Source organism: Meriones unguiculatus, chromosome X, assembly GCF_030254825.1.
Source record: "Meriones unguiculatus strain TT.TT164.6M chromosome X, Bangor_MerUng_6.1, whole genome shotgun sequence".
NCBI lineage: Eukaryota > Metazoa > Chordata > Mammalia > Rodentia > Muridae > Meriones > Meriones unguiculatus.
This window is the reverse complement of record NC_083369.1, coordinates 62,924,049-62,942,855: the sequence shown is the minus strand read 5'-3', so window position 1 is coordinate 62,942,855 and position 18,807 is coordinate 62,924,049. Positions and strand designations below refer to the sequence as shown.

Below are 18,807 nucleotides of genomic sequence, written 5' to 3'. Positions count from 1 at the left end.
ATAGTGAGTCCTGTATGGCCAAGGCTACACAGAAAAACCCTGCCTCAAAAACAAAACAAAACAAAGAAAAACAAGACAAAGCAACAACATAAGAGTGACTAGAGGGAAAGCTTTAGATACAGCTCATTTGCAAATATGCTTGCCTACCATGCTCAAAGCCCCCAAAACGTAAAAAGAACACATTTGGCAATTTGATTAAAAGTACAAGTTGTTGTAAGATATGTACTAGTATTAAGGAACACAGTTTTTAGCCTATCTTTTTAAATCTGTTTCATGTTTGCTGTATATTCCAATTTGTGAACTCAAAAGATTTTGCTTCAGGGATATGCCCACATAACCTTTAGTCATTTCACATATTTGCCCTAGGTAAGTGTGTACGTTTCTGCTTCATTTATATTGTTAATTAACCTTTGATGAGACCTAGCTTTACAATGACATTTGAAATGAGCATTGGCTCATTTTAGTGAAATTCATGAACAAAGAAAGACATGTTTTTATGATTATAACAGTAATACTGAATTGTATCATCCTAGTGGCAATTTTGAAAATAATCCCTGCAGTTACATGCACAGCAGGACAGTTAGAATCTTAAAAAATATATAAATATATATATCAGAGGTGTCAGACTTTAATGAGTAACCTAAAAAGAAGTGTAGAATTGTGCTTATTGTTGGTAAATTGGACATAACTGAAATAGGTATCTTTCCCACAATTTTACAGATATTTTTGAGACATTATTTCATAAACTTCATTCTCAGGGAACATTTCTCTAACGGGTTTAATTAAATTATACATAAAAAAATTTCCATTGTATCTAGAATGGTAATAATGTCCTGATATAGTCACTTGTCAAAATCGACCTGTATTGAAGATGGAATTTTCCAAGTTTTGTTTTACAAATATTTTTACTTTCTTTGTTGAATATATAATTGATTTGGATACTTACTGGAAATGTCAAGGGTGTGAAAGAAATGCTGACATCTCTATTGCTAGTATGGAGGCAAATATAATAATAATAATAAGAGGGCTGGGGTCATGCTGTTTGGAATTAGATTCATTGTGTACTTCTTCGCTGTCTGGATTTAAGCAATTATTTAAATTTTCTACCTAATTTTCTTTATTTGTGAAGTGTGGGATAATAGCAGTGTCTGTCTCTTTGAATTTTTACAAGTATTAAGTAGCTTTAATGCATATAAAAGAGCCTGGACTAGTACCTGGCACATAGTAAGCACTCAACCTATGTTAGTTATTATTAGTTCTTTAAAAGTTTCATTTTGCTGGCCATGACTATCACATTTAATGGTGCTATAGAATAAGTTAATGATAAAACTCATTACATTGGAAACTCATTAAATAGAGAAGGTGAAATAAAAGGTGACAAACGATTTCTCTCATAGTACGGTCTGGTAGGCTGCTATGGAGATGAATAATTGACACATATTAAATTAAACAAAGAGGCTTCTGTTTTTATTTTTAAATTATTTCTTGATTCTGTGTTCATTAAATATTTAGCCAACATAAAAAACAGACTGTTTACTGGAATATTTTCTACCTTTGACAGTTTCACTTTCAGGGAAAAACACACCTGATATCTGATATAATTAGTATTGTGACTTGAAATTGTACAATGATGTGTTCAAGAAATAAAAATAACAGAAATTGTTTTTTACATCAATATTATTTACTCTACAAACTTTATAATATGATAGCCAATTATTCAACAATGATGACTATGATTGCTTAAATATGACATCATATTGCTTAAATAAACATTATTATCTGAAACATAGTATCCACTGATACTTGTATGATCATGAGGCTTCGGAGACTTCAATAGGAAGGTAGAGAGAAAAGAGTAAAGAGTAAACATACAGCTAAGCCAAGCCATAAGAAAGATATTTAAATGTTCCAAATATACTATCTGATGTAGCAGTAGCAAGAGGTACTCCCATAGTCTTCTCTGTCTAGCAGGACTTTCTGGATGTAGAGAGATATTCAGAGTGACAAAGAACCCCAGATCACAGGTAGAAGTATGGGAAAGGTCTAGCTATTGAGAAATGTCAGGGGTTTGGAGGCTAGATGAATATTCAGAATAGGGCAGGGACCAAAATTCCAGAGCAAAAATAGTAGCCATGGTAGGCCCTGCATCAGTTACTTTCTGTCATCCAGCACCCACAGAGAAGGTCATGAATGAAAATTATGGCTCACAAAGTGTATGGAACACAGGACTAAGGGGAAAAAATAATTCAAAATTTCTACCAGTTGCTTGAGAAGGCTTTGTCTGGCTCTTGAGTGGGAAGCAGGACAGTGAGGGCAGTGAGGGCAGTGAGAAGCTATACATACAGAAAGAACATCTTCAAAACCACAGCTGGAATTTAGTCAGCAGTTGATGAATACTGAATGAATATGATTAAATTCATAGGAATGTGGCATTTCAAAACAGTAACCTTGGAAGGTTATATACTGATGTACATTATACCATCAATGCTCAAAATATTTTAGAAATTTTCTTTTCTCTTGGAATTTCCTTCATATGTATCACTAAGAAAATAGATATCATTACAGCATCATCCAGCTTGATTACACATTAGATTTGTCTCCTAGTGATTTCCAGATGTATCTAGCTATCTATATTCAAAATATGAAGATTTCCTTCTTTGAGACTATTAAAAAGAATATGATAGAGACCTCAAAGCTCTTCTAAAAATACTAGTCTAAAATGCAATTTGAGTAATTGCAACATCATTAGACTATTATATTAGCCACTCAAAGTGACTGCATTGTAGGTATATCATATCTTGGGGGATAAGTCCATGTTTAAAAATCCTTCATAAAAGTTTTACTAATATTTTATATACCTGAAACATATTGGGAAATAGATGTCCAAATTATACTGGCAAAAAAATGACACAGACTCAAATTATAGGTAATTTGTGCCAAAATATTATAAATTGGACACTTTTACAAAAATAATATTTCACCATATCAAATATAATAATAATATGTAAGCAAATGAAAGGTCCTGATAAATCTAATGATACATTTTTAGAAACAAAAGAATTACAAATATTTTGTGAATTATTAAATACCTCAAAATACCAAAAAGCAATCAATTAAATGAAATATTGGAAAAGTTAACTCAATGAAAATACAAATTTTACTAACATTTTAGTAGTCTAGCAAGTCAAGAATACTCTTAAATTGAAAGATAGTTTTCAAAGCTCATTTGTCATGATCATCATAGTAAAAAAGAAAAGAAGACATGCCTTTTAATATTTTATTTGTCAGTTTGATATAATCTCAAGTCTAGCAATCACTGATTTCAGGATATAGTATCAGCCTAATTTTCTGCTCTTCTCACACATTCTTTTCTACATGTATTCTACATTCTGTTAATAATGTACTCTCTAACTTGCAGCCTTTGAATCTTAGAGTACATTCTTCTAATTACTAGACTACTTGGGCAGACTAGTGTGGTGATTTTCTAAACTAAAAATTTCTAGAGCTATTGATTCTATGTTTCAATGTAACATTTATACTTCTTTTATTAAGTTTTTGAGAATTTCATAGATACAATTACATAATGAATTCTGATTATTTTTTCCTCAATACTTTCACTTATCTTGCTTCTATCCTTGTCTCCCCTTCTTGTCTCTATCAGTTCCTTTTCCAGATTCTTGATTTGGGGGTTTTGTTTTGTTAACCATTTAGTTTAAACAGGGCCATCTGTGTGACCATTGAATTTGATCTATCCATTGGAACTGGTAGAGTCAACAGTAGCTACACAAAGCAATAAGGCTCAGTCCCTGAAGAAACATCGGTAGCAGTGATAGTTTGGAGTGAGAATTGGAGCTCCTTAGTCCTTCTTCCATCCATGCCTGACTGTTGACAGGAATATTTTAAATAAACTAAGATTGGTAAAGTACTTGCATAAGGCCTTGGGCTTGATTTTCAACAAGTAAGCAGGGTGGTGATGGTGGTAAGAGCAAAGAATCTTTTTATTGAGATGTGGCCACTTAGAAAGTAAGTTTCTTTCTTTCTTTTTGTTTTGTTTTGATTTTGATTCTTTTTTTTTTGAGACAGGGTTTCTCTGTGTAGCCTTGGCTGTCCTGTGCTGGCTTTGTAGACCAAGCTGGGCTTGAACTCACAGAGTTCCACTTGCCTCTGCCCCCTCCCCACTCCCAGAGTGCTGGGATTACAGGCATGTGCCACCGCGCTCAGCGAAAATAAATTTTCTAAGGCTGTGGTTTTTCTTTCTTCCACTCCCAAGTCTATTTTGACCAGCCAATAGCAAAACCAGTGTTTCCGGACAGAGCTTTGTTACTCTTACATCAATCTGAGCCTTTAGAGCCTTCAGAAAAACAACAACAACAACAAAACAATGTAGTTGGGGGATCTGTCTTGCTAACCAGTTAAAACAACAGACAGTCAGGAACCAGCTCGAACCAAAACACTGGGACCAGCTGGGGACTAAAATGTATACCAAGAAGGCTCAAGATTCATGGCATTGAGGCAATACCAATAGACATAGGATCAAGTCAGATTTTGAGTGTGAGCCTATAACCATTCTTTCTTATTTGTTTGTTAATGACTTCCATATACAGCATCAATAAGAATGGCTGTTTAACTACTCAGAGAAAAGTCAAAGTTAAGTTAGTGTAGTACAGATTATTTTATTAAGCACATAAAATAAATAAAATAGTACCAATATGTATTATTAGGTATGCACAGTAAATGAGATCAGGAAATGAAAAACCGCCAACCATCGCTAGGGGTGTAGCTCCAGGGTAGAATGATTGCCAGATATGGGAGAAGGCCTGATTTTGATCGCAAGTGCTGCAAGAAAGGCAACGAATCATCAACCAGCATCTTGTTTGAACTTAAGTAAGTGAAAACATATTCCCAAGGAAAATTCTGTTGATATCTAAATGACTCCACGTATTTCAAAATCTGTTTATTCTCTAAATGAATTTTACATTTCTTACATAACTTTGTTTTTTATAGTTCCTTATTTAGCAATTTGGGCATTGAAATTCTTCTAAGAATGCAAAAGTAAAGTATCATCTCTGCTCATGTCTGAATTAAATGATAATATTCTGGCTAATAGGTTTTTCTACTTTTGGAGATGCTTAAGATTGAATCTAGGCCCCTATGCTTGTAGATAAGTGTTCAATTATGGCACAGTAACTATTCCTGTCATTAAAAAAATATTTGGGGGATGATGGAAAGGACTGGTCGGATGGCTCAGTGGTTAAGAGCTCAGTCTCCATGTAGGTTCTCACATAAGGGGAGCAGGGGCAGCCTCTGTCATGAACTAGGCTATCTGCACTTTGATCACTTCCCCCTGGAGATGTGGCCTTGCAAGGCCACAGAGGAAGAGGATCCAGGCAGTCCTGATGAGATTTGATAAACTAGGGTCAGATGGCAGGGGAGGAGAACTCCCCCTTTCAGTGAACTAGGGGAAGGGAATAGGGGGATGAAGAAGGAGGGTGGGACTGGAGGAGATGAGAGAAGAGGCTACACTCAGGTTATAAAATGAATAAAGTGAAAAAAGTGCACACTGCTCTTGCAGAGGACTCTAGTTCCTAGCACCCACATCAGACAGCTCAAAAATACCTGAAATTCCAGCTCCACGGAGATCCAGCACCTCTGGCCTCCATGAGTAAGTACCCAGACTCTTGTGTACAAACCCACACACAGATACATTATTAGTTTTTGATAACTATACTCATCAGTAATTCTTTGCCTATTATTGCCAAAAGTATTAAGTTTGCCTGAAATGAGCTCATTAAGTTTCTTTCTTAGTTTTGAATTCCTCTTCTATATAAAAAGAGCATCAGCTGGTAACTTTTCTTACAGTTCTTTCGAATGTATCCTAATGTCAAAAAAAAACCTGTTTGGTTTATTTCTTTAGTCCCTGTTCTGAGTCCTACTACAACAGAAAACTCTTTAAGATTAATGATTTTTATCTCTCTGCTCAAACTCCATTCTTTTCCATTTTTCAGATTTAATTTTTTTATCACAGTGGTGTATGTTTTCAAAGTAATAGTAAAATGACAAAATACTCTCCTAATCAGCCTTTGGAGTAGCATGAATTTTAAGGTACGAGTAATCTTTGTACCCTATGCTCCTACTCAGTTACTGTGGGTGTGACTATTCTCCATTTCTTAAGGAGTGACCAAGGTCCTCTGAACTCAGGGCTCTGAAATTCTCTCCCTCGGAAATACTGTTCCATAGCAACTGTCAGGAGCCATTTTATTTTATTTTTTCTGTCTGAAAGGCATTACAGAATACACTCTTCCTCCGTTTCTCATACAGGGCCCACTGGCCCTGAATTACTACTGCTTGTTCATATAAAATGCAAGGTATAGTGAGTCTCCCAACTTTGAGCACCTAGACCTACCTAAAAATATATATATTTTTTAATGAAAAGGTGCATTTTCTACAGTAGGTCAATACCCATCCCTTCTCTAGTTTTTTTCTAGAAACATTCTGCTTCGGGTCAAGGAGGGCGGGACTTCAGGAAGGTTTTCCTCTACTTTGAGCAACACGGGGCTTTTCAGAGCTATCTCAATGAGCCCTTAGGTATTTTAAGTTCTCCCTAGTTTCTCCAAGGGTCACCACATTAGAGGACTCTCCCTTTTCTTCCCCCCTAAGGTTCAATTTTCCTCACCTAGGCTCCGAATAGACTGCCGCTCGCTGTGCGTCTCTCTGTTGCCTGGGCAACAACTTTGTTAAACCCCCTCTCCTACGTCCCACCTCGGGTTCCCGCTTGAGTCTGCTAGCCAATCACAGAAGAACCTCCTTTGAAACAATACCAAAGGCAACCAATCCCAGCGCGTCCCGTCCCTGGTCGATGGCCGCCCTTTCTGGTTAAGTAGGTTGACCGCAGCAAAGCTGCAGGCTGTGTTGCGGCTAGCTCCGGGGAGATCGCTGCTTCCTCGCTGGAGTGAGTCCGGCCCGGGTCCGCCCCCTTCTTGCTGATTGCTCTTGCTGGCCTCTGCCTCTACTTCGCTGACGCGACAGCGAGCTTGCTCAACCACAGAGGTAAGTGCTCCTGGCTTAACATTTGCATCGCGGGCTTTTTTGCATCAACCTACATTTGCATCCCGGGTTTTTTTTTTGTTTGTTTGTTTGTTTGTTTGTTTTTTTGCATGGACTCTTTCCTCCCCTACCCTCCCCTTGGCGGATTCCGGGTCTAAGAACTCCTTACCTTCAGCAGGTCTGTTGCTGCGGACATGGAAAGGTAGGGCTCCTTGCCTGGGGTCTGGGAGAGAAGCTTTGCTCCCAGTGATGCTTTGGCTCTCCACGCCCCCCTCCCATGACAGAGACACGTGTTGTGTGTGCCTCTGTCCCTGCTGGGCACTCGCTGGTCAGGAGCCTCCAAGGTGGTGGTCGTGGCGGCATCGGGGAGACGGTTGGTGGCGGTCCCGGCGGCGGCACGGTACTGGCGGTAGCGGAATTGAGCCTTTTATTCCCCACAGGGGCAAAGTCCGACCTTCTAGGAGCCCCCGGGGGAGCGGGACATCATCTGATACGATGTTCCTTCGGAGCAGTTTTCAAGGCCACCGAGCCTCCGAAATCCTGGGAAAGTCTCTGGGCATGGTGCCCAGCTTCGACGGCTTTGGAGTGGGGAAGTCGTACCCTTAGCCACCGATAGGGAATTGAGTAGCTTCACCTTAAGGATAGTTCCCACGAATTGCTTGATTTGATTTTAAATAAAGGAGAAAGGAAGGAATGATGAAAAATTACTTGGATATGGGATTTGAACTGTAAGCTAGGAGACGTAAGATGGTTTTAATGAATACTTTCGGTTATCCAGGGAATGGGATTCGATTACGAAGGTACTGAACAACGGCCCTTGCCTCACCGCATACGGCAAGGAGGAAATAATAATGAAGTTTTAGTAATTTATTCATTCTGTTGTTATTATGTACGATAAATAAAAATATGATAGTGAGGTACTTAAAATGCTGTTTTTTTTAGCCAAGTAAGCAAGACCATAATTCCCTTTATTATTGTGGATGATCACAGTTAAAATGCCGTCCATTTTGTTAAGTCTCTAGATAATTCTACAGCTTGTTACGTATGGTTTGCTATCTCGGTTGGTTTGCCTGTTTTGTCTTTGTTGTGCCTCTTTGTGCATTAATTCTAAATCTGTAATATCCAGCCAGTGTTTTGGAAACCTTTTGACTATAATTCACAGATAAAGAAGTACATTTTAAGACCTGGGTGTAAGGAATTATGTCTGTATTCTTAGCGCTAGACTAAGGCAAGAGGAATCACAAGTTCAAAACCAGCCTCAACTAAGTAGCAGAACACTTTAAAAAAAAAATCAAGTTTTTTTTTTTTATTTGACAAAAAGACAATATAATTGACACATTTGTAAAACTCACTATAATGTGAAATGCAGTCTAACACTTTGTACTATATTTTAAATATATATATGCCATGCTCCATTAATGAATTAATTTTCATTATGAAAAATACTGGTCTTACACTTCTGGCTTTCACACTTTTGTAGGCCTTTACTGAATTTATGAAAAAGCACAGATTGTTCAGGAATATTCAGGAAATGGCGGAAGTGTTCAGTTCAGTCCTGTGTGGTCTTGCCCTTTCCCCTGGCCCACGTGCTTAGGGAAAGACTTGCTATTTATTTTAGGGTTATAATGGACCCTTAGGATTTGGTTTGTCCCTGAAAGATGGAACCCACTGCTAAGCAGTGAGGCTAGAAGGGATGGTGGGTCCTGGTTCTGAGACAAACCATCCGAACTTGAATACAGAAATTTTGAGATTGTGAAACTTTGGGATTTGAGAGACTCCGTCAGGTTCTTGATGTCAGTGACTTGTTCTCAGAGATAGTACTCGCTTGATTAAGTAAAATATTCTTTTTTTTAAAGTACAATATTCTCTTCTAGCCTGCTTTAATAGCACAACAGATCTAGAGGGAAGAGAAGAATACAGAGTGCTTCCTGGATTAACCTAGCCTGAGCACAGATAGCTATCTGAATTTGACTTCTAATTCTGTTCTAAAGTAATGAAGTTTGAATGATGTAAAAAACAGAGCAAAATACACTTGAAGGTTTCTGTGCGTTTCTACCTATAAAAGGGGCACTTCACTTAGATATTTCTTTTGAATATATGTAACCACTTTAAAAATACTGGTTAAATACTTTATTAAACCAACATTCAAAGAAATTAAGGATGAAAAATTAACCCATTCCTGTATCATATCATAGTCTTATTTCCCACATTTATACATATAACTCCAGATTGTATACTGGGATTTCAGCCTTGTTTACCAGTTTGGGGAGAGTTTGCTTAATATTTTCCTGGGGAAACATTTTTTAGCATGTTGATATTTTTTAAATTTTGCCTTAATAACCTAACAATAGTCCAATAAGTGACATGGTTTTAATTTACTTAGCTTAACTAAACCAGCAACAGAAGACTGTCTAGTTTCCTATGCTTAAGCAGAAGTGATGAGCTTTAGTATCTTTTATATAGAAGAGTTAGGCTGGATGCATTTTTTTAACCAAATAGACATTTTCAGAATGATTTTTAAAATTTATGAGTCATAGAAGACTCCAGGAGACTCAAGTGTCATAACAATACTCACACTGATTAGCTCTTTTTATGAATATCTTCTTCAAAGATTATGTCTATTAAGTTTTAATTTTTTACAAAGTAGCCAATTAAGTTGACTATAAGAAAGGCTATAGTTGACCTTAGAGAACACCTCGCTCTGCAGAGCACAGACACTCTCATATTTTTTGTCCCTTTACATTGGAGAATATTAAGTAGTCCCTCATAAAAATTATGAAATATTTCAAACAGCAAAAAAAAAAATACTCAGTAATATTCCACCACCCACATACTCACAGTAGATTTCATAGTTGCTACTTTCTTTACCCATTGTACATGTTTAGTGTTTTTGAGAAACTGTATTTTTTTCTGTGTTTGTATTTTAACCTTCATTTTATTGTATTTTATATGAATGTTTTGCCTGTATGTATGTCTCTGCATCACATACAGACATGTCTGGTGTTCAGTGAGGCCAGAGCAAGAGCAGCTAGTACCCTTAAGCACCGAGTCATCTCTCCGGACCAAAATGCAACTTTTTTATGATTTACTTTCTTTTTAATTATGTGTTTTTCAGCTCTGTGTGGTTGAGTTCACGTACGTGTAAGTGCTCAAGGAGGCCAGAGGCCTCAGTATACTGGCGCTAGGTTACAGGTGGTAGTGAGCTTTCTGATTCTGGAGTTGGTATCCAATCTCAGGTCACCATCAAGAGCAGTATAGACTTTTAACTTAAGTGCTAAGCCATCTCTCCAGCCGCAAAATGTATTTTTTGGTTTAATTTTATCCTTTGGGAATTTTATGCACTGTAACTTGGTTGAACATATCACCCCCAACTTCAACTGTTCTCTTTTTAAAATTAAAAACAAGCCTCAAGTTTATATTAATTTTGTATCTTTGTATGGAATTTTCACCAGAGTGAAAATGTATTTCTTTAAAAAAAAAATATGTTAGAGTGGCTGGAGAGATGGATTGCTGGATAAAAGAACTGGCTGCTCTTCCAGAGGATCCAGGCTCTAGATCCAGCACCCACGTGGTGGGACACAGCTGTCTGTAACTGTAGTTCCAGGGTATTTGACTCCCTCTTCTGGCTTCTATGAGAACTGCATGCATGTGGTATGCCTACATACAAAAACAACAGTATACATAAAGTGAAAAAAAAAAAGTAAATCTTTTAAAAAATCACTTTAGAGGTGGAGATATAATACAATTAGTAGAATGTTTGAAATATACATAAAGTAAAAAAAATATTAAAAAAATACTTTAGAAGTGGAGATATAATGGAGTTCTGGTGGTACGTGCTTGTCGCCTCAGCACTTGGGAGGTTAAAAAAAATGAATTAGAACTTCAAGTTTATCCTTGGCTGTTTGGATACACAGGACCTGTCCTTTCTATCCTTTTTTTTTTCATGCAGGCGGTGTCTAGAGAGGTGCCTCAGGAGTTAAGAGCACTAGCTGCTCCTTCAGAGGACCTGGGTTCAAATCCCATTACCTACACCATACCTCACAACTGTCTGTAACTCCAGTTCTGGGAGATCAGATGCTTTCTTCCAGCCTCCACAGACAAACATATGGGCAATGAACCCATACATGTATTTTTTTTTAACTTTAAGAAATTCTATTAACCAGATCTATTTGTTTTTGTAAGATTATTTTTGAGATATTTAAATGCTTCATACTTTTCCCATTTTTTTTTCTTTGCCTTTCTTTCTTCCTTGGTCTCTTCTTATTCTGCTCTCTTCCTTCTTGTCTGCCTTCTTTTTTAGGGGACCAATTTTCTAAATGGAGTAATATCTTTGAAGCTCTCTTGCTTTAATGTGTTTTGTAATTTCTTTTCTGTACCAGTTTTGTTAAATATTTTACTCTCTTTCCCTTCTCCAATCTCTCTCATAATTCCTGATATTCACTTCCATATCCTCTGCCCTCTCTTGAATTCCTTTATCTCTTTGCAGGATACTTTTGGGTCTTCCTACCCTGCCACATCTTTCTTGGATTCAGCAGATCTGAGACCTCCTCCTCCCCCTTTTTTTAGTTTTGCTTACCTTCTCTTGGGGTATGTACCATCTTGATCTTTCCTTTTCCAGTATTCTAAATGCTAACATCATTCACACACACACACACACACAAATGAGATTTGGGTCATCACATTGCAATTTAAAATCTTTGCCAATATCACACGTTTTGTCCCTCTTTGTTTTCAGTTTTCAATGGGCTGAAGGTCTTACACATACTCATAAGCAGTGTAGCATTGAGGCACAGTACCAGCATCACACTTGTAATTTTTGAAGATATGTTTTTGAGGTTTAAAAATTATTATTATTATTTTAGGTAGAGTACAAATTATGTTTTCATTGTGACATATTTATACATGGCATCATACTATAATTTGTTCAAATCACACATTCCCCTTTACCCTCTCTTATTACCCCTCCCCAAGCCCCCTTTTACCTGCTAAATAGTCCTGTTTTTAGATCTTGGTCTTTAGGGATTTTGGTTTTCTTCATTTGCTTTTGTTTTTGTTTTACTTTTTCTAGTTCTTAAAATTAAGTTCTGATCTTACAGCTTTAAGACATTCTAGTTTAAATGCGTGAAAATGTACTTAGTCGGAGAGATAATAAGAATATTTTGCTCCATAAGATATTTAATATGAACTCAGAATTGGCACACTATTTTCAGAAGCCCTATATTTTATTTTGACATCAAATAAAATGACAACTTTACACATTTGTTTTTTCTCTATTTCCTTTAAAACATACATACAAAACCTACCTTTCTCTAGCTATTGCTTACCAGTGACTGGTTTAAAAGAAACTATCAGTAACTAGAGTATTCAAAGTTGGCATCCGTAGTCAGTAGTAAAGAGTTCAGTGTAATTTGAGAGTTCTGTACTTTCTTCTTCAGTGTTTTTTTTTTTTTAATGCTTTATATCTTAGTAGACTCAGAGCTGTGTTGTTTTCTTTTTTTTTTAAAGAAAATTTGTGCTCTTTTGCTTTTCCGCCTTTCTAATGAATGGTATGCTAAAGAATCATACACACCATTAGCCGTTGCTATTCATAGGAGTGGCTTTATTACTTGATAGTCACATTTTGCTCATTTTCTGGCCGGATCCTTTCATCATGATGCTCCTGAGGAGGAAAAGCATATTCATGGAACTCAAAGGTTGTCACGTAACTAGGCATTTTAGAGAAAATGCTATCTCCGAGGAAAATAGCTTATTTGCTTCTAAGAAGGTGGGAACAATTTTTAATAAATTATATGATTGAGTTTCTATGCTGGTTACCTCTCAACAGTTATTGTCAAAATAAATGTAGGGAAATAATGGTACAAATAACCCCAAACACAATTTTTATATCTGGAGAGACAAACGTCCCTACACATTGATGACAAAATGACTTCTAATAGGTACCCAGGTTTGAATTCATCTTTCTTCTGAGGCACACATTTATCTTCCTAATGTTGTGTGCTCAAGTTATTATGAAAATATTTATTGTGTACATCTCCTTCACTTAATAGTTGCTTCATTTTGGGGAACTGGTGTGGTGTTGGAGTGTCTAAATTTCCTCAGCTACACAATCGTGATCACAATTCCCTCCTACGAATTATTAAAGCTAAAAAAGTTTAGATTCAGTACATTTCCTCCTTTATTAGTCTCTGTTTACAGGAGATTCAAAAGTTTGAGTGATAGACTCTTGTGGTCTGAAGTGTCTTACTGTCATTATTGATCCTAGATTATGGTCCTACTACCCAAAATGTTCCTAGGGTCAATAAATGACATTCGATAGTTAATTCGCATGTTGATAAATAAGATAAATGTATGGTATGATTTGTAAAATTGAAATTCAATTTATGTTCAATTTCTTGCCCAGCTGAAAAGGTTTCATAATTACCCTGGATTTGCTGATCCTCACTCAGCACTTCACACTAAATTGAATTAGATAAGGTAATTTATGCAGAGAGTCTTTAGTGAATTTATTTTAAAAATTATCTTGATGTCCCACCTAGTGGAACCAGCAGAAGTGTAGAAATGAGGCAAGAGATGCAACCATGCATTCGGAGCTAGCAGAGTCTGGCGGGAACTCACACTCAGTGAGCTATTTTCTTTCCCTCTAGTAATTTAGTTAACTTAAGAAGCTTTAGATTGTACAGCTGGGCCGAGAACATCTGCCCATTTCCAATAGCCCTCACCGTGATCTGGGATGATTTCTCCAGGCCTAGTTGCTTTTCTGCAGAAGGCGTTTTACCATTAACTATTTTCCTTTGAATAAGTGTACTTCTGTTGAGGCATCCAAGATAGAATTGTAAACTGGACTCAACATGAAAAGCTATAATTGACTTAGTTTAAATTGCCCCTTGGAGACAGAAAGGCTAGAAAAAGGAGTAGCATGGAAAAAGGGACTCCACAAGACAGACAGATTTTTTTTCACCTGATAGCCACAGATAAGCAGCACAGGCTTTTAAAGGAAAATACTGATCTGTACAGGGAAATCAAAGTGTGCCATTGTCCTGTTTATCAAAATGTCATAGGACTGGTTAGAAAAACATAATGGAAATATTCCCGATAAAAGAATGTAAGAGGACCTAAATAAAGTAATAAATATAATTTGAATATATAACTTGCAAAATTGGGAAAATTAAACGAGTAAAGAGAATTCCTACCAACCCAAATATGCAGAAAGGATAAAAGGTACACTTAAAATGGTAATTTAAAACGATGGCTTGGAAAATGATAAATAGATAAATAACAACCAAAAGAAAAAGCAGTAAGGCAACACTAATATCAGACAAAATATGATTTAATGCAGCTTAGCAATAAATAGATACTTCATATTAATGAAAGGGAAAACAGTTACCAAAAGAGTCATCGGGACAAGTTTCACTGTAGGCCCTCGTGGTACGGTTTTTACACCCATACATTAAGTAAAGAGCAATGGAATTATACAGGGAAATTGACAATTTCTAATGATGGTGGATAACTTCGAAAAACACCTTTATCAGAAACTAGTTGAGTAAAGCCAATTTCAGAATACTCGTTAAGATCGACATTAGTTGGAAGGGAAATAATCTTTGATTAACAATTTTTAGTGGCAAAAGTCAATTTTCAACTCCAAATGTAATGATTTGGAGAAGATTTTCTCCCCCAAATTTCTAAAGTAAAAACAATTTAAAGGTGAATGCTATAATTTCATAGAAAGTTGTTTCACTTACTTGCAAAAAAATAGGTAGTCTGTGGTTGCAAAAGCACCTTTTGGGGGTTACCGAAACACTCCCTTCTTTTTCGTTTATTTATTTTTGTGTAAGCACTTTAAAGCCTGATACCAGACCCCTTCCCTCTCTCCATTCAGCCCTGCCCTCTCCCCAATCTCCATTCTACTCCTTTTAAGAGAAGGGGGGGTAGTCCTTAAAGGATACCAACCCACACTGGTACCTCAAGTCACAGTAGGACTAGGTGCATCCTCTCCCACTGAGGTCAGACAAGGCAATCAAGCTATGGGAAAGTGACTCAGTGGTAGGTAACCAGTCAGAGACAGACCCTACTCCCATTGTTAGGGACCCACATGAAGAACAAGCTGCACATGTGCTACATGTGTAGGGGCTAGGACCAGCCCATGCATGTTCTTTGGTTGGTGGTTCAGTCTCTGTGAGCCCTCATGGGCCAGGTAAGTTTACTTTGCAGGTCTTCTTGAGGTGTCCTTGACCCCTCTGGCTCCCTCTATCTTTCCTTCCACTCTCCCACAAAACTCCCGATGCTCCTCTTATTGTTTGGCTGTGGGTCTCTGCATCTGTTTCTATCAGCTGCTGGATGAAGCCTCTCAGAAGGAAGTTATGCTAGACTCCTGTCTGCAAGCATAACAGTATCATTAACAGCAAACACTGTCTTTTCATTTTCAATGTGTATTGCAGCTACCAGAGACAGTACATAAATCTGAAAGTGTTTGTTAATTTGTACTCTAAGAGTCAGTGACAGTGGTTCATGCCTGAGATCCCAGCATCAGGAGGCTGAGATAGAAGGATTGCCATGAACTCAAACACAGCCTGGGAATACATCATTAGGTGCCAAGGCAGCCTAGGGTGAAGAGTGAGACCTTGCAGAAAAACATATCAAAATTCTGCAATAAGATCAGCATCAGGATTGACAACACTGAGTTTTTCTGTCATTTTTTTTTGTAATTTTATCATAGATAGACGGATTTTATGACCATAAGTAGGATCTATAAATATAAAAGCATATAATTATATGCTATAAAATATCTAATATAATTTATAGCAGCATAGCACTTGAGCCCCAGAAGAGTAGTACATTCGGGGATGTAAAATGAAATATAGTACTAAGTGCTATTACTCTGCTCATTGCACCTTCTTGCTCTGTGCCTTCTGAGATGGATTTATTCCACTTGAAATCACCAAAGGGAGATGACACTTCAAAAGTTGTAGGAAGTGTAGATGACTTTTAAAAGAAGCAGCTAGTAACTAACACATTCGCTACCGTCCTTTCGAGTTGTCGTCCTCCTCTCAACCCCATGATGGCAATACTCAGTTGTAAGAAGTCTGTACTGCTGCTTCACATTTTAACCTCAGAAAGGGTAATGAGAGTGTGTGGTGTACCGGAGGTAGTCTTGATGTCGTAATCCTCCTTGTGCACACAGGTAATGTGAAAATCTCTCGGATCAAAGTCTGCACGATGGTCAGCTGGGGTAAAAACCTCTGAGATTCTGGGAATGGCTTTTGACTCCTAGGAAACAGCTATTTGTGGAATTGGTTAGAAATATATAGCAAAATGATTTCCAGACTTTTTTTTTAAAGCTACTTCAAGCTGAAGAAACATTTTAAAATTTATTTTTTTTTAATTACGGTTTATTTACTTTGTATCCCAGCTGAAGCCCCTCCTCATTCCTTCCCAGTCCCACCCTCCCTCCCTCATCTCCTCCCTGGCCCTCTTTAAGTCCACTGATAGTGGAGGTCCTCCCCCCCTTCCCTCTGCACTCTTTAAGGAGTCAAAGTGCATTTCATGGAGTTTCATCACTCTTTCAGTCTATCCAGAAGTTTTGGGTTTAAGTGGAGGAACTAGGTGGAGTTTTGTCTCAGTCTTGATTACTAGATGATCGTCTACGTTTTTCTGCTCATCTGATCTGTGTGCTCAGTTTATTCAGATCAACAGTACAATTTCACTTACCTGTCACTAGTAAGAACATTTATTTTTAAATTGTTATCAAATGAAAGAATAACAGCAACAGGGACCTAATACTGATATTTTAGTTTTGATATTTGGACAAAATACCTTCATTCTTAGATTAAAGAATATTTTTGTAATATTTTAAATGCCGCGACTATTTAGTTACTTTTCCATTCTTTTTGTTTTTATAATTGTTTCTTGTTTGGATAAATGTATGCATACATTTAAATAGTATATTTGTATACATGTATAACAATTATGATGGAAAATACTGAGTGTACTGTATATGAGTGTGCATGTACACATGTATAAATGGCTTTTGTAGCTAAGGATTTTTTAATCTGTTTAATATTTTGTATAAACTTTGCTTTTTAAAATTTTTTATTTTTATTAATTACACTTTATTCACTTTGTATCTCCCCATAAGCCCCTCCCTCCTCCCTTCCCGATCCCACTCTCCCTTCCCCTTCTTCACGAATGCCCCTCCCCAAGTCCATTGATCGGGAAGGTCCTCTTCTCCTTCCTTCTGATCTTAGTCTATCAGATCACATCAGGAGTGGCTGCATTGTCATCTTCTGTGGCCTGGTAAGGCTGCTCCCCCCTCACGGGGAGGTGATCAAAGAGCAGGCCAATCAGATTATGTCAGAAACTTTGCTTTTAATAACAATTGTGTATAATAAAAACAAAAAAGAAGCAGGAGAAATACTGCTTCAGTTAGGCACCATGGTACATAATTGTAATCCCAATACTAAGGAGACAGGATAGGAGAATTTCAAGTTTAAAGCCAGCCTGAGCTGCATAGTGAGACCCTGTTTCAAAGTGAGGTGGGAAAGGAAAGGAGGAGGAGAAAGGAGAGGGGGAGGAGAAGAGGAACAGAGATGAGGAGGAGGAGAAAATGTAGATGAATTAATATCTTCATCTGTTTGTGACAGAGTACCAATAAATTTGAGGTGAAAATTGGATTATATATGTGGTTACTTAGGCTTTTTTTTTCCGTATCATTTTCCCTCATTTTCTTTCCTATCATCGCCTCATTTTCCCTCCCCTTTCCTTCCTTCCCTTACTCTCAAACTCTCTTCTTGACCTCTCTGCTCTTTTGAAGCAAGTTACCATTATGTAGCCCAGGCTAGCATTTAACTTGTGAGTATCTTGCCTCTACCAGATCTGGGATTATAGGCATGTGCTACCATAGCTGACTTTTTACTTGGTTCCTATATGTTTGATAAAAATCAATGAGAACATCTTTTAGAAAAATTAAAAAGTCAAGTGACTTAAGGTGTGTTCCCTGTACGGAAGTGTTTGTGTGGCCCCTTTTCCCTATTTTTTACTATCTCTTTCATTTCCGGTTACTCTGTCACTCTGTGTTCTGGCAGTCTTTGCTGCTTTTCTTGTCCAGTTCAGTGACTTTATGTTTTTTCCAGTTATGTGAAGCTATCATTTAAATCTATCTCTTGAAATGTTTTCAGTGCTAAGGATCAAGCTTAGGGCTAAGCTAGATCTCTGGCTCAAATAGTCTTTCTTTCTTTCTTTCTTTCTTTCTTTCTTTCTTTCTTTCTTTCTTTCTTTCTTTCTTTCTTTCTTTTTCTTTTTTTATAGTCAGGGTTTCTCTGTGTAGCCTTGGCTATCCTGGATTTGCTTTGTAGACCAGTCTGACCTCGAACTCACAGTGATCTGCCTGTCTCTGCCTCCAGAATACTGGGATTAAAGATATGTGCCACTACCACTTGTCCTGAATGTTTCTTTAACAACTTCATGTTTGCTTGAAGTTTCCAGATCACAAAGGCAAATTTGACTTGGGCTTTCTAAGCATGTCTACTGGACCAGCTTGAGAGCTGTCTTCTTGCTCCTTTTTAACCCTCCCATAGACTGTGCCCAGGTTTAAATTCTACCAGGTCTATGTTGATTGACAAGGCTCTGGTCTTCACCCTGTGATCTCAAATTGTTCTCCAGCCATCATTGAGTTTCCAGCTAATAAGGCACATATCTCATTTGTACTAAGCTGTTTCACCTTTTGTTCAAAAATAATAACTCCACATCTGTGTGATACCCATACCCAAA

General features: G+C 37.3%; 2 protein-coding genes across 3 annotated transcripts in view; one reads left to right on the top strand and one right to left on the bottom strand.

Moving 5' to 3' along the window:
* Dnaaf6 (dynein axonemal assembly factor 6) overlaps positions 1 to 7,558 on the bottom strand; it is a 54,605-nt gene extending 47,047 nt beyond the window's left edge. Inside the window, exon 1 of the mRNA XM_021663210.2 lies at positions 7,214 to 7,558. Coding sequence (XP_021518885.2) covers positions 7,214 to 7,240 — 27 coding nt within the window. The 5' untranslated portion in view covers positions 7,241 to 7,558. The remainder of the gene's footprint in view (positions 1 to 7,213) is intronic.
* Nup62cl (nucleoporin 62 C-terminal like) overlaps positions 6,892 to 18,807 on the top strand; it is a 65,167-nt gene continuing 53,251 nt past the window's right edge. Inside the window, exon 1 of one of the 2 annotated variants that reach the window (XM_021663211.2) lies at positions 6,892 to 7,047. Coding sequence is in view for 1 of the 2 variants with exons in the window: in XM_060374874.1 (XP_060230857.1) it covers positions 7,239 to 7,246 (8 nt within the window). In the remaining variant the exon portion in view is untranslated. Of the gene's footprint in view, positions 7,048 to 7,191; positions 7,247 to 18,807 lie in introns of those variants that run through there. The other variant, XM_060374874.1, reaches the window with a different exon arrangement.